This window comes from Atheta coriaria, unplaced genomic scaffold (genome assembly GCF_025399875.1).
Source record: "Atheta coriaria isolate IRGN ID8LTWV9N9 unplaced genomic scaffold, Caltech_Dcor_3.1 hic_scaffold_4_pilon, whole genome shotgun sequence".
In the NCBI taxonomy this organism is placed as follows: domain Eukaryota; kingdom Metazoa; phylum Arthropoda; class Insecta; order Coleoptera; family Staphylinidae; genus Dalotia; species Dalotia coriaria.
Window position 1 is genome coordinate 11412493 of NW_027045446.1, and position 27862 is coordinate 11440354.

At 37.6% G+C, this 27862-nt stretch overlaps 1 protein-coding gene across 2 annotated transcripts; it reads left to right on the top strand.

Annotated features, from left to right (window-relative positions):
• Positions 1-259: 259 nt before the first annotated feature.
• Positions 260-27862, top strand: LOC135790761 (putative tyramine receptor 2). Of its 2 annotated transcripts, none has more exons than XM_065301032.1 (3): positions 260-543; positions 22650-22830; positions 24699-27862. In XM_065301032.1, the coding sequence occupies exon 3, from the start codon at positions 24756-24758 to the stop codon at positions 26193-26195; it is 1440 nt and encodes a 479-aa protein (XP_065157104.1). In that variant the 5' UTR covers positions 260-543; positions 22650-22830; positions 24699-24755; the 3' UTR covers positions 26196-27862. The 2 variants fall into 2 exon arrangements, with proteins under 2 accessions (XP_065157104.1, XP_065157105.1); XM_065301033.1 differs by lacking the exon at positions 260-543 and adding an exon at positions 10773-10916.

The window sequence follows — 27862 nt, forward strand, 5'->3', positions numbered from 1 at the left end:
ATCCATGAAGCAATAGACGCGAATGCTCTTTTCGGTTACACGGGCGGCTGCATCTCCTGCGCGCCGATAAAGCAACTGAATTCGTTTGTTATGTTCTTATTTAAGCAGCAACTGCAAAAAACTTTTCCTATTTGATTTTCTTTTATTTTTCCTAACGAAACTATTTAAAAGATAGATTTTCATCATTATAGCGTACAAAATGTAAAATAAGTGTGTTTTATGTTCTCGCATGAAGTGCACATTCGTAAATCTTTTAAATTGTGGTGTAAACACGGCATATAGTTTTCTATCATATATTCAAAGCATTCAGACCGGAATTTCGTGCATACAACATCAAGATCTTATTCATACCACATGTCCTAAAAGGATTTACATCTTCATGAAATGATAGAGAAAATATAAAAGTCATAAGCACCTTCAGAAACACGTTCTACATGTGTGTGACCCGATTCCATCTTTTCATAAAATATATTTTTAGTTTCAGCCAGCAGAGAGAAACTACTTGCCGCTGACAGCATCCGTCATCGTGTCCTGATGCTTGAGGTATGTAACTTTAATGTTTACTCAAATGCAAAGCCATTATGCAGCAAAAACTTTCGAATGTGCATTTTATGTCCATTAACGCGGTGCGAGAAACAAAATTTTAAGTGGCAACACCAGTGCAGGTAAATTATGCAACAAGGGTGTAATGAGTGTTATAAATCACGGCGGACAATATTTTGCGATCGTTAGTGGGGACTTTCACTAAAATATTGTTCAGAAGTGTCACGTTATCTAGTAAGTTAGGTCTGGTCCTAGCGAATTACAGTGAGGTTGGCCGGACCCATCGTAAACATATCCTACCAATATAATTTCCTCTCGAGGAAGGATGGGCGCAAGGAAAGGAAACACTTAACATTTGGATAGGTCTTCGGGAGAAAATAGTTTTTTTGGTTCACTTTGGATTAATTTATAGTAAATACATAAATAAATTGATTTAGTCTAAGTAATTAGCTTCTTGTTTCTCTAAAATGTTTCGAGTTTACTGGGTTAATAATAATTTAATACTAATTTTAATCAAAAATGCTAAAAAATCATTTTTTCTACTTTCACCTTTAAATTGTCAGTTTTCCATGATTTTGAGACACAAAAAGTGATATTTTATACATGCTCGACTAAAGCTATGACTAAAGTACTTTAGCCACGGGCTTTAGTCACGGGTTGGAGCTTTTATTATATTTCTCAATAAAAAATATATAAATACTTTAATTTACCTTGATTTTTACTTTCAGCAACATTTTATACTTAAATATCGATATAAGCGTCGTCATAAAGATTTTAAGATGTGAGGCAATTCTCATATTTCGACATTTTATCGACGTCGTTTCAAGTGCCACATCGATACATGCATGCCGCATGTATATCCAACATTAAGCTCTGGTTACTGGCTGCGCTTGAGCATATATGGAAAAATATTCGCGTATAACTGCGATTCGAAGCAGAAAAGTCGTATAAAGGAAATCGTACTTAATGCCCATTTATGGCAGCAATTTGGCAATATGGCACCATGCAGGCGGCTAATACCAAAGCTCTGTGTTATGGACCGGCTAGAAGTTAGACCAGAAACGCCTTGATGTACTTTGTACATTATTTCGTGGCCAGCAAAATATATAGATATATTTCAAATTAATGCCTAGGATATTCAAACGCGCGCGGGATTATTACCTCGACGCCGGATTTGTTGTTCTCTTTAACGCGTCTCATTCCTAGGTTTTGGTTTCCATTCACCGTATTTGTTTCGACATGCACATCCCGCAAACAATGCGCGGCGCGAACTCCACGTAGTGCTTGGTGCTCTCCTCGTGTGTGCTCACACGAGAAACGTGCCGGCGTACCTGGTTCGACCAAGCAATTTGTTCTACATGTTGGTTGCACTCGTGCGCATTTATCTTTCGGTTTTCATTTGCAATGCACAACTCGTAGATTAATAGATTACTACTGCAAAAGCTCGTGCGCGCCTACTGCATCACTCGCAACAGTCTCTACCGTCCACGCATATTGATATACACGCATACAATTCGCGACAAGCAGCAGCATTCTCCGCAGGTATCAAAAGCGCTGTTTGCAAACATGCACTACATGAGAATATTCTGTTTTGGGCGTGAGTGAAGATATGCGCACTCGTGCATATCTTTGCTTTCATCCAGATTAAAATAATGCAGTTGTAGTTAGTAAGTGGCAAACATTTACTTACGCAGTGTTTGTATTCGTGTTTTTTACTTTTGTGCGAATTTGGCAATTCACGTACAGTCGTAAATTATAAGATTAAGCATGTTCGTTACTGGTGCCCGGTTTAGATGCCAGAAAACTAGATAAATGGGAGATTTGTGGAAATTTGAAGAAACGGACGGAAAAATAGTGCAGCGCACAAATACCTCAATAAAAAACGCGTAGAAAAGTTAATCAGACGCGAAAGACGTGCTTAATGCGCGAATGATTAATAGGCACGTCCGCATAGATGAATAGTTTGCTTTTGGCGGAATGAAAGATTTGAATTGATGGAAACTTGCATTTGCTGCACGTGGCGGATGACTGGTGTTCAAGTGCAGACAGAAGTGAAACTATCCATCAAAAACATTTCATGTGTTTACACAAATATTCATTTTGTGGTGTATCTTCCTCTTTAATTTTATATATTTTCACAAAATAGATGATTTATCACAATCGATTGCATCTGCAATCTGAGTTTAAGAGACGACGTCGTTGCATCACGGTCAAGTGGTTGGATTTCCAAGCTGCCAAATACCGAAAACGGTGTGTGCAGGAAATCGTCACGAAATGTTGAACACAGCATTTCTGTAGGCTGACCTACGTAGATGTAGGCCCGAATTGAAAGCACACATTGTGTTTGTATGTGTGGGTCGAAATCAATTTAAAGTTCTTGGGGAGGGCCATTGTGTGGCGGAATAGAGCTCCAGCCATCTGGATGCAGGACTTGTATCCACGCAGGAAGGCGATCGTGGTCATATCGAAAGTGACCTTAAATCAGGCTGTTTTATGGTCGGATTTAAGATTCGCCAAGCAATTTTTCCGCCGAAAATTTATGTTAATAATTAAATCGAATTCGCGTCTGAGTATGAAACAGTGAAATCAATCAGTAACTCCAAGGGGAAATTTATTGCTTTCTTAGGAAGTTGTGACTTCCGCTCTGTGAGAGCGAATGGTCGCTTTTTAATCGAGATAAGTTTGTGTTTCGAAAAACAAAGAACGGATCCGAAAGCTTGCCTTTTGTTTCTGTAACACAAGCTCTCTCAACTTTCGCCTGTCGCTAAGAATAGAATTCTCTGAACAACGAGAACATTCGACTAGATTTGGAATTCTCGGCTTGAATAATGCAGTTTTTGTTTAAAGCAAAAGCAATACCATTGATTCATCAGTAAAATTTCAAATTTTATTCGTGAAAAACCTCGATATTGATATTTATTTGATCGTCACACATTTGTCGACTTGAGCATTCAAATTTATTCGAGTATTTTGAATGTGAACGTTTTTTGCCACGTCTATCTATCCATCTCGTTCTGCGTGTACGCATTCAGCAAAAATAACACAAAAAAAATCGCCCACGACGACAAATGTGCACGACTCAGCTGCCAATACCCGAACACGCACAAATGGGACACATTCATAAATTTTATATTGCGAAATTTATCAACTGTGACGGATACATATTTATCAATATAAAAGCATTCAAATATGTTTCAGACTTTAGTAGTATTTTTAAATTTCAATCTAATTTTGATGAATACGCACCAATTAAACGCAGATTAAACCACGATTAATTTGTGTCGTCAAAAGCTAAACCCCCAAAACGCGTTCTCATCTTTTGTCGTTTAAGATCGCAGAGCGTGGAACAAAAACAAGCCCAAAAAGCACTCTCGATGACGTGAAGATTTCGACAGGAAAGACGACCCTTTCCGCCGGCGTTACGCCTCTGCTTGCTATATCAATTTGTTCTTATTGCGTGAAAGACGAAATTCATAAATAATTTATAAGGATGGTAAACGCGGAAAACTTTATTTTGTATTGGCAAACAATAACGGATCCTTATCCTATTCAAATATATCCTTGTCGCTATCCGGCGGCGGAGAGAGCTGACAGAGAGAGAAAGATGCACTTTAGGATAACCACGCAGATTGCCAAGTACACAATCGTTTCTGAAGCCGGCGATGAGGAAAAAAGATTGCGCTCGAACGAGAGAGAAATGCGCTTTACGGTTTTAAATATGTACCAGCGAAATCATTGCTACTTGAACGCTGCAAATCTCTTTAAAGTAAAACGCTTCAACACACGTTTAAATATATGCATACGCTCAGAGAATACTTATCGATGCTTTGCGAGGAAAATTGCATGTTTTCAATAAATAAATTGTATGCGTTTGCAAATCGAAAATCATAATCTTACTGCTTTTACCATAAAAAATGTTTTTTTTGAAATAAAACTTTTAAATTTAAGAAAATAAAAAATAACGTGACATATTGAAAGTTTTAAAACATTGGAAAAATTACAAGTATCCTCCTGGCGCATGAACTTGCTATTAAAAGTTTTAATGAAACGCTGCAACCTTTCAAGCACACTTTCTGTCACTTACGTTTCGTATCTAAAATACTCACAATTCTAATATTTAAAAACTATATTTCAAACCACTCTAGCGAAGTAAATATAGAAATGCATCACAAGATCTTTTGCTTTAGAATAAGTGAACAGTGACGAATATTATTCAACGAGAAAAAAAAAAGTGCGTGGATGTCTTTTCCACAGAAATGAAATAAATCTCTTTTTTTGCTTTATTTACAATGAGTGTCGTGCATTGTTCGATTTTTTGCTAGTTTTGTTCGGGACCGGCGCTCCCGCACACATACCTATATTCAGGGAGGTCCTTTCAAGTGTAAAGTACACTTTTCAAATATTAATTTAAGCTCTTTATTATCACCCTGCACTGCACTTTATATGGAAATATGCATGGCGAACAATAGAACAACCGAAATTTTGCCCAGAAAAATCGTGTTTTGGCCGAAGGGAAATTTCATTATACTGGCTAATCTCTGCTACTGTGTGTTACAATATTCACGTTATTAAAAAGGTTATTGATGGTTTTATATTTACATAAGTAATACCTATACATGCTTTTGTACTCGGCGAGGTTTGTAATTACCAACACAGTGTTTTGATGTGCATTTGTCTGCACAGGTGTCATCCGGCTTATTGGTTCGCACATTCGTCGGTGTGATTTTTTTTCCTATGCTTTACATGATTTGAATTTTCCACTCGCAGTCGCGCATCCGGTTCTCGCAAATATAACCACGCGTGCCGGCTTTCCAATTCCATTGTGATGACATCGGCACATTGGCAGTGAAAATGCTGGGCTGTGCCTCTGGTGGATTCTGCTTCGGTACGCGCGAGAGCTGCTGGCGTTGGTGATCGTAAAATATATCTATTTGTGCGCTTCGAATGCTGGACCTGGAGGCGTCGGCCGTATTTGCATTGTTTTATCGTGATTTATGGACTTGATTTGGGTCAAGTGTCAATCTTTATTATGAATCGATGCACAAACAAACACCTGATGCACGCAATTAGTTTAGCGAATGGGTCACACGTTCACCACCGAAATGATGATTTCCAAACTGATAGTGTTTCAACGAAATGCGCTTTGGGTCAATGCAATTTTGTTTTATGGATGAAATATATTATGATACGAGCATAAAAAATAGAGTTTCAAAACTGGAGTCGTAAAGATATCCAAAGCAAAATAAAGTAAATAATAATATATTAAATATCAAGTGGTTAAAGGAGAGTTTTAGTCACGAGATTGATTTAGAGTGACCGTAGACAGCGATCAATCGAGTTTTTAACAACATTTAGCCACGTGATGCTTACGTTACTTTTTACAGTTCCTTCTACTGTACCCGCAGGCGCAAACTCCATCCCGTGGCTAAAACCCGTGACTAAAGTACTTTAGTCACGCTCTTGACCGTACGTGCTTAAAAAAACACTTTTTGTGTCTCAAAACAAAGATGGATGAATAAAAACATTATTTTCTATGCGTATTTATCTTTTACCTCTTAAATTAATTGTGTTTTCACTTTAATATTGACTTTTTTATTTATTTAATCACTGATAACCCTTAGGGATTTAAGACAATGCCAATTTGTAGGTACTCGGACAATGTGTAGTTACCGATGCAACGAATTTCTGAATTATTGTTCTATCTATTTTAATGCACTTCAGAAACTATGTTCCAGTTATATTCAAACGTCAAGATGAAATTCAAATGTATAATGAATGACTTTACTAGTGGATATTCAACGGTATAAACTCCAATACCCTCTACCCGCCACAATAACAACAAAGAGATTTATTTATTCCACGATGATTGTTATACGGTTAGATAATTATATTATCTCATAAAATATAGGAATTGTTGCAAAAAATAAACATCCGCCTTGTGGAAGTGACCATTTACAACTCTTTCTGTTCCCTTTATAAACCATTTAGTCGTTCGAGTAAAGCGCAATCAACAATAATGTTCGGTCATCAATTCGACTCGGTTAAGCGCCAGTTGTTTCCAATGTTCATAAACTGCTGCATTAAAAGAGCGAACCAACAACACACCTTGAACAACATCAGCATCAGCAGCAGTAGCGGCCAAACAACAACTTTGTTATTAATTGCCACATGGAGAGTGCACCATGAAAACAAGAAGCTTGGCGCGCCAAAACTTGACATCGTTTTGCCGAAATGCGCGCCCTGACGTTATAACGATTAATTTTAAGGGTTGTTTGCTTTTATATCACATTGAACGCGCGGTAAACTCGGCACTGTTGTGTCGTTCAGAACGTTTCTTTTTTTTTCTCAAACAAAACAGGACAATGTACCTACGCAATTTTTAAAGCAAATGGCAGAGCACGTACAACTTACAGGTCATTAAAACGACATGGATCGCTAAATCTTGCGCAAGAAACATGAACGTGCCTGTAAGAAACTATCAGACATAAAATGGTGGCGTGATAAAGTGTTGCTTGAAGTGTTTTAAAGCGTTGGGTAGGCGATGAAGAACGGTCATCAAGTGCGTATCGAAGAACGGCCATTATCCAAACGCGTAGGGGGATGAGATGGCGCAGTTTGCTCATATATGAAATCATCCCCCAATGGCATAGAAGCAGCCTGATATGCGATGCAATTTGAAGTATGTTGGCGCAATCTAACTAACGTTTTTGATGGCGTAATTAAACGCGGTTTTTCCTCTCACAAAAGCACGACGAACGAATGAACTCTTGGGTGCGCACAACTAGCACCCCCCAACCCAACTCATCGATTTAATGAAGTTTAACGAGCTTTCCTATCTATCTAGTCGAGTAACTATTCGCGCATCGCATAACTTTATAAAACCACAACCTTTCATCATTCATCTTTTTGATTTTTTTGTTTTTTTGCAAACAAAAAATAAAACTGATAATTGTACAAACATTTATAGACTTCTACTTTTGTTGGTTTTTGTTTGTCAACTAAATTGTCTACACTGCTGATATAAAAGTGCCATTAAACACAGAAAGCAGATAAACACGAATGTCAAAACAACTTTGTGTATTGTTGCATCCTCACTTTGGCGGCCTTCCGAAAGTGTCCACGACGATCAATTTCGAGCAAACAATGGGATTTGCGACACTCGGAAGACTCAGCCGCAGCTGGGGAAGAAAAAGAAAAGAAAACTTTGCCGAGGTGCTTTTTTCGTGCGTTTTATTAAAAGCCGTTGAACGTAATTCGTCATAATTTATCTTTCTCCGGTTTTCGTTTAACATCGATTGTTTTTTCAACGTACACACACAATGCTTTTTTATTGCAAACAATGCAACTTAAAACATTTGTAAAAATACTTTTGACTTTCTGCGGTTATTTTAAGAATATTCTTAATGATTATGTGTCTACATTACATTTAATTTGGGTTGCCATTTCGCCTTCTCATAAACAGCACTCTGCGCAGAGGTTGCAATTACGTGACATAGTTTTAATGCAAGGGTGCAACACACAGACCGGTTTTCATTATTTTTTTATAATTTCGGTCATGTAGTACTTGCTACGTGCGTCAAATTGTTTTAATTTGATCCTTTATGTAATGCGCAACAAAAGAACAAAAGTACGGTTATAAGGACCTCGTCAACAAACATTTTTCTTTAAATTCCGGGATAAAAACGTCAAATATTTATAAAAAATGTTGTATAGGTATATCTAAAGCATCCGCACCAAAAGGAAAGCGTGATGAGAAAACGGAAACCGTCAGCGTGGCGTACGCGTGAAAAAATGAGAAAAAATGGGACGGAATTAAAACGTCACAGGCAGTAATTAAAAAATATTTTTGCGCGCCCGCACGCAAATCATAATATAATATGGAAAATATGTCGAGAGACGAACGCAGTCGAGAAATTCTTGAGACCCAGAACACCGCCGTCGTCGTGAAAACGATATCACGCTGCGGGATGGCGCGGCGTTCATTCCTGACGGCGACGACGACGACGAAGGACATATTCGTCCGCGCGCGGTGGCCAAGCCACCCTTACTTGAACGTGATTTTCTCCTCGTCTTGCAATCTTATCGCGCTCCCACGAAGCGGCTATAAATATAAATGCGCAAAGTCTTCATTAAAATCGAAAGGCTTTATTACGATTGCTTTCACGGTGCGCATGCATAAATTCGCGCAAAAATTATCTCAAGAGCCAACAAAAATATTCATGCGAATGAAAAATGAATGAGCTCAAAGCGAGCCATGGTGGTAAATCCAAGAATTATGTCAAGAATATTACTCCAACAAATTTTGATAAGATCCCTTTAACCTCTTTTAAATTAAAAATATATAAATTTACGAAATCATTATTTTTTAAACGGAAACTATAAATTCATGTTTTTATTTTCGCATTGACAGTAAAATGTAATATTTATCCATCTTTATTGACTTGCCAAAGTCTAGTTTGCATTATTTTTCCATTTAGAGTCGTTCATTTCTTTCGCAGGAAATAAAAGAGGAAAACTTGTTGCATTTTGCAGAAATATGATGGTTGTCTTAGTTATATACGTTGTCGATAGACGGAGCCAATTCACGACCATAAATCAACTTGTATTTTTTCATTTCTTGCGCAACAAAAATGCTAATTTTAAACTAAACACATTTCCGTGCAATAAATAAAATGAAATAGAGTGCAAATATTAACCTTGTTACAAACATCAAACGACAGGTACTCGCCGAGAAAAGAAATACAAATAAAGACGAAACTTGTTCGAGTTCCGATCGAGGCAAGCAAATGAAAAACACGCCGTGCGCATTATTATTTACTACAGCGAGCGGAATTACGATGACGTTCGCGGGTGGATTCCCTGACCAAAAACACGCTGGACAATTTCGTTTCATTCTCGTATTTCACAATTTTTCTCCATTTTTACGTTTGTAGATGGTTCGTGCTGGCCATCCATATAACACATATACCATTTCGACGTTTTGCTCTCGCGCCAGTCAAATAAATGTTACACGCCGTTGACACGATACGTTTCCGACCCATGGGGAGCGCAACATATACGTACGTTTTTGTCATCATAAAACAACGAAAAAAAAAACAACTTTACGTCGTGTGTGCAGTGTTTGCCTTCGTGCGTCGCGCTTCGAGCGAGTGATTACGTTGCTGAACAATACGCGGAGGAAAATATGGCTGGAGAAAAAGTTGTACAAACACATAATTTGGTAGCTTGCGCGGATATAAATCGTTTCATAATGTTTTATAATGCAATTAATTTAGCAATACGTCAACATTATTTTCGTAATATTGGAATTAGAGATGTGTAATCATCAATGCGCGCATTCCACAATCGGCTATTCATATCGCATATAATCGTCGCCGCAAGCGCTGAAACCCAGAGTCTACTTAACCGCATACAGCCGAGTTGCATCCCAGTTGTTGAAAATGGAGCCTTCAGAAGATCAGACCCGGTCATAAACAACAACTATCTGCGCATCCAGCCGGCATTCGAAGCCGTTGAAACTCAATATACGTCGGGCATGCACGTGACGTACATTACACTCACGCATTTGCAACCTGCTACTATATTCGCAGCCGACCGCATTGGTTTGTAAGATAGGTGCATCCCCGGATTCCTATTACATCCGATGTGGTCGTTAATTAGTCTCAACTATCATCATACGATGCTTACACTAATTATTCTATTCTGCTATAGTAAATATAGTAAATAATAGGAAAATTGGGGAGGGTTGATACTTTGTTGCGACGATTTTTGATAATTAATATTTCTAAAAGCGAAAGCAACCAACGAATCGAGTCACTTCGACCACTAGCTTCGTACGGTGCCTTGAATGAGAGTCACTTCTACCGCTACACTCATACGGTACCCTGAACACGAGTCTCTTCTGCCGGTAGCGTCATACGGTGCCCTGAATCGAGTCACTGCTTCTGCTACCTTCGTACGGTGCTTTGAATGGTAGTCACTTCTACCGCTACACTCATACGGTACCCTGAATCGAGTCACATTTACCGCTAATGTTTTTTAGTTTATTTACGGGACGTGTTATTTTTAGGATCATTAAACGCGTGAAACGTGAATGTGGCGAAGCTAAATGCGCGAAATGAGTTAAGTAGTCGAGCACGTGTGCGGGCGATGCCACTGGTGTGCTGGCTGGCGCCGCGACGCTCGACGCCACGGGAATATATTCGGAAAGCGTCGGTTAATTAGTGCAAAGTTTGCCTGCGAATTGCCGCGCCAACGAAATAAAATACGTGTACCGACGTTTTTTCCTTGTGTAAATCTTCTGCTCATCTATTATTGTGTTTTGTTAATTGGTATATAAGCAAATATAATTAGTGCATGTTTGCAAAAACCACGTAAGTAAAATTTTTTTAAAGCGTAAAATAATCTTAAAATGTTTTAGTTTAAAATCACGACAAATTTACGACAGTAAAATATTATTTCCTTGGGGAATATTAAAAAATAATGTGCATTTTAAAAGTCTGCATTCATTTTTCTCTTTGGGAGCTGTATAAATAGGCAGGAAAGTGACAAACAACGCACTATTCAATTCCGAAGTGGCTTCACAATATGATGTGCACTTTAGCTTATTCTATTCTTTCTTATATTGCGTATTTATGCCATAAAATATTTGTGAAATGTTTATATCATAAACATATTCATAGCTTTTATTTACAAGCACGGCTCAAGCACATAGCGTTATTATATTCTATTATAACTCTATACAAGATTTATGATATCTTAATGTCCAGCGGGTCTTTGTGTGCGCGTGCATGAATAGTTTTTGGAACACTTGGTGTTAATAGAATGGTAATGCATGTTCGCATTTTCTTTTCGCGTTGCTGCAGTTTTCCATTTTGTCGCGGCTGCCGTCTTGACATTCATTCTAGTACGTTACGTTTATTACGTGCGCCTGCAAACTTGTACTTATACTTATACTCGTTCGCTTCAAGTGCACTTTTTTTACATTCCGTCATTCTGCAGCGCACATTTCGCGCATTCCACTCCATTGCTACTTACAACACGAATAATATCCGCGCGCGTTCTAGCACTCCATAAAAATATTAGACGCTGTTTCGAACGTGCCAAATTGAGACGTATTTCCATTCGAGAGAGTTTTATTGTTCTTCAAAATGAGTTTGTTTTTATGATACTGAAATCTCCAAATATGCTTGGCATTTGGTATTCGTCGTGGAACGGCAAATATTCGAGATATTAATTAAACAGACTCGAGTATATATATTTTTATAACATCAACATTTAATTTCAACAAAATAAGAATTATTTTCGCATTTGTATATGAAGATAATGAGTATATTAAGTATCAAGTAGTTAAATATGAGTTTTTGTCATGAGAATGAGTAAAAAAGAGCATAGCAAACGTCTAAGCTCCACCCCGTGACTAAAGCCAGTGACTAAAGTAATTTAGTCACGTCCTAGGCCGTCCGTGAAAAAAAATGCCACTTTTCGTGTCTCGAAACCGTGGAAAAAGCACCACCCCATGACTAAAACCAATGACTAAAGCACTTTAGTCACATCCTTGGTCGTCTGTGTTCAAATTACCACTTTTTATGTCTCAAAACCATAAAAAACTGAGTTTTTTAAATGAAAAAGTAGAAAAAACATATTTTTAGTTGTTGTTTATATGAAAAACATTGTAATATTGACGCAAAACTTTTGAATAGAAACGGAACTCGCACATAAAATGGAAGTATAATAATCTGTGTACACACATCTAAATTACACTCCTCCGGAATAAATTCAATCAGCCGGGAGTATAATAAAATTGAGTGGAATTGATTGTTTACGCGAAGTAAATACACCGTAAATTGAATCTTCATACAGCCGCCATATTCATAGACCACATGCAGTATATAGAGTCAAGTGCACGAAAGCAAAAGGCAGCGATAAAAAAGTTTCTCACCGAGGACAAACAACAACGCCCTTGCGCTTTAACCATGAACTTAGTCGCGCGTAGTGTAATATGAAGAATAATCGTTGCACAGGGAAGCTCGTCCATTGTCGCGCCGTGAACTATAAAACAACTAGGAACAATAATTATTATACCAGCGCGCCGACCAGCGTACGGCCTTGATTCCTTATCGATTTATAATCATCTTTGACGACACATTTACGTGCTTTATAAATATTTGTGATTGTGGCGTGGAATAACAATGTGCTTTTTGTTTCTTTTGCCCGAGAACAAAATTGCGTTGTTTTTAATTGAATAATCAATGTAATTGTAATCGTGCTCCGGGGTAATTTAGGCATATAATTGCATAATAGAAGATTAATTGGAAAAAATGTCATCAACGATTGGACTCACGATATTACCTATCAGCGCGTAATTAAAAGCAAACATATCTGATCAAATGTTGGTGATTAACGATGATCTCAATGTATGAAGCTCTCGGCCACTATCAACATTCGGACGAATATGACACAGACACTCAAAGCCGTATTTTGCAAAAACAAGGAGGCAATTTGACAGGAATTTACCTTTCTCAAAAATAATAAATGAAACACAAACATCAGAAAGACCACATCATTATCACTTTACTGTTTCTTCTACAAGTCCAATTATTGTGACAGAAAGCACACATTCCTTTGGTATTTTATATGTTTTGTTGTTATATGGAATAAGGCAATGCAGTTCCATTTATTTTGTTTTCCTCTCATGAAAATGTAAAATCGACGGATGAAGGACACGAAAAAAAATGCGAGCGCGCGATAAAATGCCTTCCGACAAAAAATTGAGAAGGACGCAAAGGCGTCAAAAATGTCAGTTATGTATCACGCCCCAAACAAAAATCAACCATACTCTTCGTATCATCATCAATCACCCCAATAAGACAGTTAAGCTTCAAGAGAGCACTTCTTGCATCGCATGAATAATACGTTTTTGTTCAAAATATTCACGCGTTTCTAACATGCATAAAGAATTTATACGCTTCACTGATCACAAATTGTTGTTGTATCGAAAGGTTATCGAGATTCATTTTTGCATGATGATTGTCCCGGAATGCGCTTGTTTCCAAAAGCGGAAATATAATGGCTAAGATTTTCTGTTCCGCCCAATCGAGCGTTTCAGCCGAACACGCTGTCGATACAATTTCGTTTAACTTTATTTTGCATGAAGACGAGATTCTCGAATACAAAAATACATCCGCTGGCGCATGTTGGCGATGACATCGAGTTGCGGAGGAAAACGCGATGAACTTTCGAAGAGTGGAGGTTCCGCATGTTTGCGTTGCATTTTGGTACATTGATTTGGAGATGACGGAGACGATATTAAAATTTTATGAGGTGTCACTGCGAATATACTCAAAAATATATCATACAGAGCATTTTAAATTTTATTTAAAATTTGTTTTGCATGAAATGCAAAGAATTTTATTTACGTGAACAAAACATGATATTGCAAGCACGCAGTCAAGCAGAAAATATATAACAATATCGATGTTTGGTTTAAAATACTACGTCGCGGAAACAAACTATGTATACGTGCATAAAATGCCAACGGAAAGAAGAGTTGAGGCCAGCAGCGCGAGAAATGCATGCAAACATTATTCTCGGCGTGGTGTTTTCTATGCTTACACCACTTTTATGCAGCCCGGGCGCAGATAGCGAAAAGATTTGTTTAATTTAAACGTCAAAATGCGCCACGCGAATTAAACGGTTTGCGCTTTAATTACTAGCAACGCATTCGGCCCATCAATCATCGCGAATTCAATTTCTGGCCCTCGTTTCCGCCAACGTTTGTCATAACCGTTCCGTTTGACTGCATGAAAGGAGCGAAATAGTGCAAAAAGGCGAATTCAATTTCGCGCCGCACTATTGATTCGCCAATGCGACAGAAACATAGGTATTCCTGTTTGATTTGCAGTTTTTTATGTGCAGAACAAGGAATACTTTAAAACTGCATGGCATGTCAATCAGATATGTATTTTCAATCACTTTTGTGCTGGAATCTCAATCCGATTTGCATTTCGGGACACCAATCAACGGAAACCATATATAATCTATACAAACCTGTCAAATTCTTTTATAACTCAACCTTTAATCAAATTATAAACTTTTTTTTTTAATTTTTTCTTAGAAATTTAGAATTCTAACTGAATAATTCATTTAAAAATATCTTTATCATTTATTTATAATCTAAAATTAGCTGGGAGTAAATTAACACAATAAACATCCAAAAAACAACCAAATCTGGTCTCTGGATCAAGAAAATCAGGTCGGAAATCATTAAAAATACATTTGCCGACCTTTTAAAATCGCATCATAATTCACCCACTTAAATAATTACATTTTACATAAATTTAAAACAAAAAAACAAGCAAAAATAACCAAATCATTTGTCAAAAATCCAAAATACTCAAAAGATAAATCGCTAAGCAATATAACATCAACGAATTATGAATTTTGCGAGGAGTGAGGCTGAGAGTCTCCAAATGCAAACGTGGCAAATATTGTTGGAACAGTTGACTGTTCAAATTAAGTTAAATTGTCCGTTTTGAAATACTCGCTTTCGCTTCCAATTTTCACCCACCCGACTATTATACATGCCAAAGCGGAAACACGCCAAAGACGACATCGAATATATTACCAGAATGAAACTCAACTCCAAATTAAAAGTTAATTAATACGCCGACTCGTAGTAACGCACAGAGAGATGTGTGAAAAGGGAAACAAGAGAGCCTTCAACTCCAAGTTTCCAAAACTTTGTTGAAATCTTTGCTGTCAGCCTACGAAAATTAACAGAATCACGTATTATATTTGTTTACTGTGTTTTCATAGAAATTATTAACTAATAAACAAACATGTGGCAATAAAACTTCATTATTTTATAAAAATTTAGTTTTAAAGCGTTAATTAATAGAATTCGAGGTTTATCTATCGGTTTTTAATCAAAGTAGGTCGAAAACTTAACGCTGTATGTTGAGGAACAACAAATATTAACAATGAACTTTAATTAAATTAATTTGCGCCGCACAGCTTTGCGCGAGCTGTCATAAATCGTTTTTCAATTGAATATATACACAGAGAGAGGATTCAAAAACTGCGAATGAGCGCGCACACCGATTGTCGATTCCACATTTTCGATTTTCCCATTACGTATCCATCCGCGGCCGCGAGACAAGGACACGAGAGTCTATTATACGTGATTTATATCGAATGTCGACGGGTGGAAGAGACACGCAGCACTGCTGCCAGAAGAATCTTATCTCGTGTCGAACAGCACCAAATTGGAGGGCGCGCGTTGTAATAATAATAATGGTGGAGATGTCATAGTGTGTGGGCGGCGGCCGAGTGCAATCGCCGTGGGACGGATGAAAATTCGTGTCGCCGGCCGTCGGAAATGCACTGCGCGAACAATGAGCACCAAAACGGCGCACAAAAAGCACAGGCTTCGACGCGTTTGCTTTGTGCATACAGTAATCGTATACGCGGCTACAAACGTTTGCGATTATATCGTTCAGGGACGGGAAGTGCCAAAACAAAACATGCTGCGTTGACCAATTTTGTAAATCCGATGAGTGTTTTACGGTTTCATAAATATGCAGATGTACCCTTCGCGCACACATCCATCGCGCTTTACACCCACAAGTATTTCATTATACCCATTTATAATTCACATATTTCACATCCACGGATTTGTGATTTATGTGTCCAAAATCCGCGTTAAAATCGGCACAGAAAAAAACAAACAAAAATTTTCACTCTTTTAGAGGAAAAATGTTAATTTTTCGACCTTTAAAATTAAAATAAAAAACTATCAAGATAACAGGTGTACCTATGTGAAATTTTAGCAGAGTGCAAATCTATAAAAGCTCTTTCCTCTCTAAAAGCCGAAATCGTATTAACTGAGAAGCCAGCAGTCAACATTTTTAGCCTAGAAACGCAACGCATTTTTATCCCGTTTATGAATATTCATACGCGTCCATTAAATTTTAATTTGCCATGCCGCGCGCACATATGAGCAATATAAATCAAGATAAACTTGAGCAAACACACTCGGCGAATTGAAGTGCCGGACTGATATGGAGGTCCTGCTCGGCTTACTAGTGCTCGTAAAATTGTTCAAATATGAAGATAACATGGATACCAGTAATATATATTCGCATGGAGGTCAAGTCTAGAGAATTTTTTCACTGGTGAAATGTTTTTCAGTGGCATTTTCTTCGTTTATTACTATATTTCAAACCGTATAATCAACACAAATGATGACATTGGTAGATATAGAAGACATGTTTTCGTTGTATCGATTTATAAGCGTTTAGTGTCAATAAAATTCATGTTATTAACAATTTTATGTTTTTTTTGTTAGAATTATATTTATTTGTCTTTATTGATTTTATTTAAGAATGCAAAACTGCATTGCTGTGCCTTTTCTGCTTAGAAATCTTTTTGTTTTATCTTCCTGTTCGTCAAGTTAACGAAATTTCAATTGGCATGATTTGAACCTTGCATTGAAGGAGACTATTACATTTGGCAACACCTTTTTGTTCTCTTTTACATGCAAACACGAGCAAATCCATGCGAAATAAATCAAATGCGTTGTCAGCCCCATGTCGGAAAAAGCAACCAAAAAAGACTCCACGAAAGACGTTGGAAGTTGGAATGAATACATAATCGACTTTGAATATCTACCCCGAATCGTTTCGTACGAAAATTACGTTATTTCGTACACAAAATAAGTGTAGGATGGCCTAAATAATTAAGCTCTGGTTAATAAAATATTCTATTGTATTATATTTTATGCAAAACATGAAAAAACAAGACGACTTTAATATCCACATTATTTGCAAATATTTTTTCAAGCCGTCGTCTTTCATTATAAAACGTGTTTTTGTAACGTAATGAACCCATTAAGAGCAAAGGCGTTACACGGACAGAGAACAAATTTAAACGAAATATATCCATATAGATTGTTCGTATATCATTCCATTTTCTATTCGTCGTTTGTGGGGTTGTTCGACCGTGAGATCAAACAATTCAAAAAGATTGCTTGGAGCCTCGAAGCAGAACAAAAGAATCGGTGACAATTTTTTTATTATCGTTTCAATGAATACTTAATGAACTACTACGGCTTCGTCTGCAGTGTAGCTTTCTTACAACGTCACTCAATATAACTGCGAAATTTCTACAACTCTGTTGATGAAATTTCAATATTTTGTTATTTTTTGTTCTTCAATATAACCACATCTCTCTAAAACGTGACAAAAGCAGTGGAGAGGCTTTTGAACCTCGTGTTTATTGTAATAAATCTGTATTTGTTATTTTTGCAAAATAATTTACACCGTTTAATGAAATTAAAGTATCAATATTTTATTCGATAATGTAACTGCATTGGCGGGCGATAAATAATTTATAATGTTGAGTAATTTGTATATTTAACGCGCTAGTTAAATTATTTATATGTTCGCATATTTAAAGCTTTTAATATTACGTGTAACAGTTTTATAGCTGGGCGTAATGTGTTCAACCACATGATTTTATCTCGCATGCAAAATGTGCTCGACGTAATTTTTTGTTTGCTTGATTTATTGTTTTAAAATTTTATCCGAGCTTACAATCGCCACAGTGACACTAATGTATTTTCTAAATACCAAACTCATATGATTTTGTTAATAATGCAGGTGATTATTTGCAAAAAATGATATTTAATGAAATTATTGCGGTTATTTTAGGGTTATGGGCGTATTTCGAATTGCGTGACATAAATATTTAAAACACATTTCTATCATGTGCACAACTGCACGTTGTATATTTATGACGACATAATGCACGCCAGTGAAACTCGCAAATCCGATAAATTTGTTAATCCGCAGAATGCAAATATACACGTTCATATAGATTCATACTGCTAGGACTAGGATAATATTATCCTGACATATGAAACTTGTAAGTCACCCGTAATGGATTCGAAGGATAAGCAACAATTCGTCGGTGCAAACATGACTACCATTCATTTTCCTACCCAAGTATACGATAACTCGTATGGTCTTATCGTTTCAGGTTGCCTACATAATGTGCAATGTAGGTAAATGATGATTGTATGATATGAAAATGATGTCGTTTAGTAAACCCGCAATTTTTGTGCTCAAAAAAATTTTTGTTGATTTTTTTGTTAAATATTTACACAATATAGTTTAAACTCTAAATTATGACTTATATTGCGCTGCGGACATGTTGTATATGAAAGGTATTACTTTGGAAAAGCTTGCACTAGTCCTGGCCCACTATAAACGTAAATTATTGCTTGTGAAAACTGTTTATGCTGCAATATACCAAGTTGCGCTTCGGATTCCAAATGCAACCTGTTCAATGTCCCGGTGAGGAATTGTTCGTCGCAAAGCTTCTTAACAATTGTTTACATTTTATTGTATCGCATTAAATATATCATTGCTCCATGAAAAATGAACGCACACGTTGAGTCTGTGTTTTAATACGTGTGGGTTTATGCCTGTTCACTTTTGAGACTATTATCACATGCACTTTATCTCTTTTTTCTACACGGAATATTGTGTATCTTTGCACGCAGTAATTTATGATGCGTAATATATAAAACAAGCAGAGCGGCCGTTTTTTGTTCAATTTACTGCTGTTTATATTACGCTGATAAGGAGAGTATCAAAGTGTGTGTACGAAATTGGTAGAAAATAAAAAAGCGAATTATCAGACCTGAAAATTATGCTTGCAGCGACTAATTTTCGCAAATTACTCAAAAGAATCCGCCGTGATGGAAAATAATGTTGGAAAAACTTCCTAATTTCATATTCTAGTCGCGGTATTTTTTCGGAAAAACCGGGCAAATGGAAAAATACGATCAAAACAACTTGTTTACATCACATTCTTTCGTGACACTTCGTTCGTAACAGATATTTTTCGAAATATGTTTGTCTAAATTCAGAAAAATATTTTTATTTCGAACTTTAAGCGTCATGAACACAAAATTAAATATTATCATCATAAAGAGGAAATTATTGTGTACTTTATGTTGAAGGATATAAAATATTAATGTATGATAATACATGTCTTGAATGTGTGCGTGTTATTTTTAAACTTTCCGTTTTAGATTCCAGCTTACACCTTGTTTTGCATACATTAAGTGTTGTAAAAATATGCCGCATGAATATTCCCGATTGCATGGAAGCGCGCTCGAGACGTAAAATTGCTTTTCAATCGATAACAAATTTTCGTCTATTAAACGTATGACAATGTGCTGTAGGCGTGTGAGCTTCCGGTTCAAGCGCAATATATAAGTGCTTTACCCACAGGTATTTATATGACAAATTTTGCGGCTGCAAGTTTCGCATTCTTCTAAGCTTCCGTTCTTCAAGCAATACCAGCAAGTTGCACCTGCACTTTTCTTTCAAACTTTTCTTGCATGAATTTACTTTGGTACTATTTGCAATAATAAATTTAATTTAATTAAACAAATAAACATTTTATTATCAATTTTACTTTGTGATTAGTCTATTTGCACATGTTGCGGTTTTATGAGTTTCGCCTTATTTTACTTTAATAGGATGAAAAGTTTAGTTTTATGTCGACGGATGCCGGTCCTCTAGTTTCTAGTAAATTACTCTGGTCGGGTTCTGGCTGTGACCACAACAAGTCGCGCCAACCAACCCTCAATCACTATAAACCGATATAGACACATTGGCTGAAATACTTTTTGCACTCTTCGCTGGCTCTACACTCTCCACCATTGTGGTAGCTGTACTTACCACATAGTAGTAGTCCACAGCGGGTTTATCAGGCAACCACACGTACTGCTTACCGAATAATACGCGCGTATGTGTGCGGAGTTCTCTTTTTAGTCTAGGTGCACCATACGATGCAATACGTTAGGATCGCACGATAACGTCGAGATAAAGTCTCATCTTCTCGGCATGCGAAAAAGCCGAGCTTCTTATCGAGGGCCCAGCGCATACAACAGGCGTCCGGAGAGCCGAGGCAATTCCACTTGGCTTTAATGGTCATGCTGTTTCATAAAATATCAACTCAATTTTCTATTTACATCGAAAAAGGTTTTCAATACCGTGGGGCGCACATGTGCACCGCTTGTGCAGTATGCAACCAACACGAAAAGCTCGCTCTCTTTCCGCCCGCACCTAGCCGCCCCACTGCTTGAAACTCAACGAGCGCATTCCTTTTTATCGACATTTTTATCACCCCGGCTAAGCTGGATGCCAAACCGCTGTTCCACTAGTCAAGTAGAAGGACTAGCCCAATGCACACCACCGCATAACGCAGCGCTCGACAGACTCACTCAATGACTTTTTGTTGGTGCATTCTTGGCTTTCAGGCTTTAGTCCACTTTAGCCCTGCCCTTTTTTTTAATATTACGCCGCAGTGTGCGGTGTCGTCGTCGGATGCTTTCTTTCCATAGTCATATCTATACCATTCTTCAATGTGGGGGTGAGTTTTAATTTATTGCATTGAGCGCACCCGACTAACCGTGACCAAACAAAACCCCTTTTTTGTTGCCTGTCGCTGCGCGCTAGTACTTTTTGAGTGTGCAAGCGCAACATAAAAACCAATGTAATGCCTTATTAAGCGCATTGCAAACCACCCATTTATGAAATGCTGCATTTCCATTTACAGTTTTCTTCTACACAGGCGTCTTTTTTTTTTGTGAACACCACCTGTGTTCTACTGAGTGTTTAAGCTCACGGATAAAGTTTTAATTCACTTCGCCTCTTCTCAATAATTGCATGTTGGTTGGATGTATTATAATGCAATAAAGATGACGTGGTCATGTTGCGTTGCGAAATTTACCCGCCCGGTCTGTAAGTGCACTGCAAACTAAAAACACGGCGCGCCCGTGCGGTCCCCTGGGAGCAAAAACGAGATGGACGGGCGGTGCACTCCACGCCGTTTAATTTAATTTCCAAATTCTGTCATAACACATTTAAATAAAGTTAAGTCCCGCTTTAATATGCATTAAAGCGGGTTATGCGCGGAATATAATTTGAATATAATTAATATTAAGGATGCAGGAAAGAAAAATAGAAAGAAATGTATTAAGTATTAAATAATATCTTCAAGAAAGATGAGATGGAGAAAATTGTTATGTTGAGAGAAGGGGAATGAGAAAGGGGAGAGAAAAAAGAGAGTTTTGTGGTGGAAAATGATGAAGAGAAGCAGAAAAGGGGAATAAATTGAGAGGAGAGCAACAGGAAGAAGTTTTCCTTCAGGGGAAACAGAAAGAAGAGAAATAGATTAAATGTGCAGATAAAATACCATTCTAACGATCTGATAATAAGCATCTTACCACCCACTACCGCAAATCAAAAAACAAATTTGCCTAAAAAATTACTTCCCTACGCATTATTTAAAAAAATAAGTTTTTCACATTTTTTTTCGATTTTTAACCATTTGCAATGAAAATTACCTCGTCAAATCATAATTATGAGCAGTCCTTGACAGAAAAGCCTGCGAATGAGTTAATATAATTGGACGCTGCGTTTTTTTCGCATTTTAATTAAACGTATTAAACAATAATCGCACTCTTAATAATATTAATTGAAATTCACTGCCGCAAATTACCCCTTTACATGTACAATATCCGCGCTGCGCGCGTGTGTGAATATAAAATCCTCATTAGTATTAATCCGCCGCTCAGAATGCATAACCTTCACCAAAGTGTAATTCGCGCAATGTTTTTAATAACATTATGTGTGCAATCCTCGTAATGGCGTGCATTTCGTGCGGGCGGATTTTATTTTCATTTCTCCCGACCTGGCTTTCGAATTTATGAAACGGTTGATTACAGCGTGTGCGCGCGCTGTTTCCACGTGCTGCAATTTTAAAACAATGTTCAATTGTGTCCTGCTGTCCTTACGCTGGTTTTGAGTGTTTTGGTATATTAGTAAATGTCGACGTTGTTTTGTGGTGCCACGCGCTAGGAAAATTTTCGATTAAAGTTGCATGCTTGCGGAACGTTTATATTTTACCGGCTAAGGACCGCCTACTTCCGTTATATGCCACGGCATGCTTACGTCACATTATTACGAAACGATGTTCCTATTATTAAAAAATATTGTAATAATTAATTAAATTTTGTTTGTTTTCAGTTGCAGCGCAAGCAGCATGCCTCGACGTTTGGCCAAGAAATTCCGTCGCGACATCGGCGTAGTTAATCAGTCGGTGTTTCTACATAAACGCAGCTCTACTCCGGAAAATAATGGCTTCAGATGGTGGAATATCTACGGCGATAAGATGGAGCGAGTAAACCGGGATGTAACTAAATAAAAGGTAAACGTTTAATTAAACTGCCGATGGTGGAGATATGCTAAATACGTTGCAGCGCGTTCTTTGATTCTGCTGCTGTGCTGCCCGTTGCAGCGGTATTAATTAAAATTGATCAATTTGCTGCAAAGCTCTCACGTTGCCCGGGATAGCGTTTTGTCCGCTCGACTTGACTGCAATCCTGGCTCGTTACTCTTATTCTTGTTATTCGCATTGGCATCAACTCCTTCCTCTTGTTTACGCCTTCGTAAACGAACAGCGAAACACAGTCGATGGATCGTTGGCTTGTGCCTTGTGCAGTTACGATTTACGTGAGCACTTTGTGAATGCGCCGGGCGTAAGTGGTAAAATCTTTCGATGTAGTGACCTTTGCGCTTATGCAACACACAATACATATAAATGCGCCATGTCGTAAATGTGCTTTAATAATCGCAAACGCTGCAGAATGTCACTAGGCTATTAAACAGCTCAAAATTGTTTTACGACCGTCTAATAAACACGCATTGAGAGGCTGCGCAAACAGATGATTTATTGCGATTATTAATTCAAAACGGTTGCTTAATTTTTTTTCTACTTCGGAGTAAAATTAGTTAAATTACAGCTACAAATCTAATTGCGAGATAATTGCTTTCTAACTTTGTGTAATAGCTCCAGCCGAATATAATATCACAAATAAAACAAAAAACACAAGGTAATGGAGAAAGTTTACACTTTCACAGAATTGTTTAGTTAATACTCTAGTCTTCATTATTGATCAAAATGTAAACGCTTATATTTAACTAACAACTGGGAAAATTTTTACCTTTTTTTACTTTAGACATATGCGAGTCCATTAAAAGTTTCCTGCAACTTTTTAAAATGTATAGCGATATTTAAGATATCATTCAGGAGAATTTGTTTAAAAGTCATGTAATTTCTATTTGTCAGAATCATTAGAACATTTACTTGATTTAACCATATGGGTACACCCCAAACGTCTTATTTCTGTTTGTCGAAAACGTTTGAGCGTTCCAATTTGCGCGTATTTACGTTTCCGAAAGTTTCCCGTCCGCTGTTCATGTCAAACCGTCTGAAAGAGCCGTGTGCCAATCCACACACACACACAAGCGCATCTGAAGTGCCACTCTACCACCTGAGTTTCTCGCGGCAAACTTCACGTTCGAATTTGCTCTTGGCGTCTTCGAGCACAACGTTTCGAAAACTGGCAATCAGTCAACTCTCGCTGCAAAATTTCCAACTCTCACAGTTTGCATTTGTGCACTTCTTGCCAGAATGTCGACAGTTGACGGCGCAACGCACTGCATCTGGAGATGCTGGTGTTAATCGTTACTTCTCTTTGTTTAATTTCGTTCCGCTTGATTTACATTTGCGTTGCGAGTGGTGGTCTGGTGATGTTTATTCGTCGAATCAACTTTCGACGTTGCATCATGTTATAAACTCAGCGATCGCTCACGCAGATGTCTCCAAGTATATTCCACAAGGATCAATGTATCATTTTAGTGATTAATCAGCAAAGAGTAAATCATATCTACTGTTTTCCAAATAAAATATTTACCAAAACATTTATTTTATTAAGTCTGGCGTAATGAGAATATATTCTTTTCATTAAGGTTATTTTATAAAAACAAAACGTGGCTTTTCGTAGTCACCACGTTTTTCCGCTGACATTTCCTTATATTTACGAAGTTGCTTATTTAGTTTTTGTTCTGTGTTTTGTTATGAGCGAGCCAACACAACAGGATAATTGGATTTTGCTTTTTGTCCCATAACGATTTGTTAGTTAACGATGTATCTTTACTTGGTAGCAAATTTTCCATTCAGTTCACTAATTATTTTCCCTGTGCAATAAATGTAAATGTGATTTTTTGTTGCAGTCTGAGGTTACAAGTCACAGTATCGATTAAATCATCTTCATCCAGGCAGCTTTTGAGATGGCCGACCAAAATAGCAGTTGCCCGGAAGAAGAGGTCGCGGTGTACAATATAAGTCTCGGTTTTACGACTGCTGTACCGGAATGGGAAGCGTTACTCACCATCTTCACGCTGACCCTCATCATAATATTCACAGTGGTAGGAAACATCCTCGTCATACTCAGTGTGTTTACGCACAAGCCGCTGCGAATCGTGCAGAACTTTTTCATCGTCTCGCTTGCGGTCGCCGATATGACCGTCGCCATTCTCGTGCTGCCGCTGAACGTCGCCTACTCAATTCTCGGCAAGTGGATATTCGGCATTCACGTGTGCAAAATGTGGGTGACATCCGATGTCATGTGCTGTACGGCGTCCATCCTGAATCTATGCGCGATCGCTTTGGATCGTTTCTGGGCTATTACCGACCCGATCAATTACGCCCAGAAGCGCACGCTAAAGCGCGTCCTGTGGATGATCGGCGGAGTATGGGTACTTTCGCTAATCATCAGCTCACCGCCGCTGATCGGGTGGAACGATTGGCCGCCACCTGAGGAGTTCGAGATCGAAAGCATCTGCCGACTCACCGAACGACGCGGATACGTCGTTTATTCTTCGCTGGGATCATTCTTCATCCCGCTGTTAATTATGACCATCGTCTACGTGGAGATATTCATCGCCACAAGGCGGAGATTGCGCGAACGCGCTCAAGCATCCAAAATCGGTGCGTATATGTCACGCAATCAGACTGCCAGCAACGACAATGGTAAAAACAAAAAATATGAACACGACCGGGAGTCAGTGAGCAGCGAGACGAACCACAACGAAAACCCAGTTGACTCCAATGGTAAATCCAAGGAGAAGAAAAGCAAGAAAAACAAAAAGAACAAGAAACAAACAGACACCAATAATGACAAAGCTGCCTACTTGAAGCCCATGTTAGTGCATGAAGACTCTTTCACGGACAACGCGGAAGGATCTTCAAGCTCACATAGAAAAAGCTCTGTTCCAGTTGAAGCTGGCAAAGAAAACGACGATACACCCGAAGAACAAACAGAAATCAAACCTACTACTCCATTAAAAGATGCAACTATTGTAGCAACAGTTGCAGAGACGCAAAATCAAAAATCCAAAGCGGTAAAGATTCAAGAACCTCCACCACCAAAAAAGACAGGAATTGTGTATCAGTTCATCGAAGAAAAGCAACGCATCTCTCTATCCAAAGAACGTCGTGCAGCTCGTACGCTGGGAATCATCATGGGTGTATTCGTGGTCTGTTGGCTGCCATTCTTCCTCATGTACGTCATCAAACCGTTTTGTGCATCGTGCTGTCCCTCTAATCGTCTCATAAATTTCATCACGTGGCTAGGCTATATAAACTCTGCGCTCAATCCGATCATCTACACAATCTTTAACTTGGATTTCCGGCGAGCTTTTAAGAAATTACTCGGACTAAAAGCCTAAGCTCGCCCGAACGCCGCATAAAATATGCAATGGCGCAATGCGATCATGGCCGTAGCAGCAATTTAATGCATTTTAAATGAAAATTACAATTCGGGGATGCGCCGGAATCGTTTGATACAATTATCATGCCACCAACGAACAAAAAAAACACAGTTATTATACATCAACCAGGAATTGATTGGATGTAATTCAATAGATAGAATATAATTAGAAGATCCGTCGGCAACACAACCATAATTTCCCGTCTAAATAATTACTAAATAAGTCTTAGATAAATCTACTTAGCTGGTAAGACTGACTTTAATATTTAAAGTAAATTACGAAGCAAACAAAATGATTATTTAGTGAAATTGATTGTGTGCGCAAACATTTGCCGACTTCTGGTTACATGCTATCAATAATTATCGGATATGTATGTATATTGATATTATAATGATAATAATAACGATTGCTATCTAGCGCCTATAATAAAATTTTAGTTCAGTCTATTACTCGCATACCAGATAATATATGAACATCCCCGTCAACAAAACTAGATTATATTTGATCGGACAATATTTGCATCGACCTAAAACATTCAGATCTGATTTAACATGACACTTGTAAATATTAGCGGAGTAATTGAAGTGATGCACGTAATTCACTGCAAATACTTAAATGGTAGATGTACTCATATTCATCGAGTCTTAGAAGGATTTCTTCTCATTTGAGTCTAGACTTTTGATATTTGCGTATTCATATTCAAAAGTGTATCGTTGTACAACTAATAATTAGTAAGAATTGCATAAACTATTGAATGTATCAATGGCAAAGATGATAAAATCGTTAATTTAATAATTATATTAATAATTATAATGAATCAGTATTATGCGCAGAGTGAAAAACATCTCCAAGACGACACAAAACCAGAAGCAGAAAGAAATACATTCCGACGTCTCGCGCGTTTCGTAACACTCGAGCCCATTGTTACGAGACCGCAGACCGATTGTCATTAAATAATGAGTGCTTTAAGGATTAGCATGACGCTTTTTGAATAAGTAATATTTCAGTGCGCGCGACGTGCGATCGAAGTCTGCGATAAAATACCACCAGCTCAGCTGAGGTAAAGAAGTGAAGAGCATTAGGAAAACTCTTCAAATTAATTCGTTATTTGATTTGTGTTAAACTTTGTTTATCGATTGCTCAATGTGAATAAAGTGAATTTATAGAGGGAAATGGCAATAACCGGAGGGCGAATATCAAATAAGTAGTAAAAATAGCATATCACAATTATTTTTGTTAAGAAAAAGAGGTTTTAGCTTAGATAATTAAGTTGAGCGTTCAATACTCAACTCTAAAATTTGTTATGTATGCAAGAATTACCATTACAACCTAAACCTAACGTAAAATTTTAAAAATAAAATAAAAGTTACGCAATAAAAAGCTCCTAAATCGAATATCAGAAGAAGAGGCATCATTATCAAAAAAGAAATGTAGACCATTGTTACAAAGTATACAATATTGTGTTACAGATAAAAGGATAACGTATAATATGATATATGCAAACAAAAAAGTGAAATTATTGAAAAAATACTGTAAATTATGGTGAACACACACAAACACACCCAAAACTCGAATGTCGGTTGTTATTATGTCTGTAAATAAACTGTTCCTTTTATTTACATTTT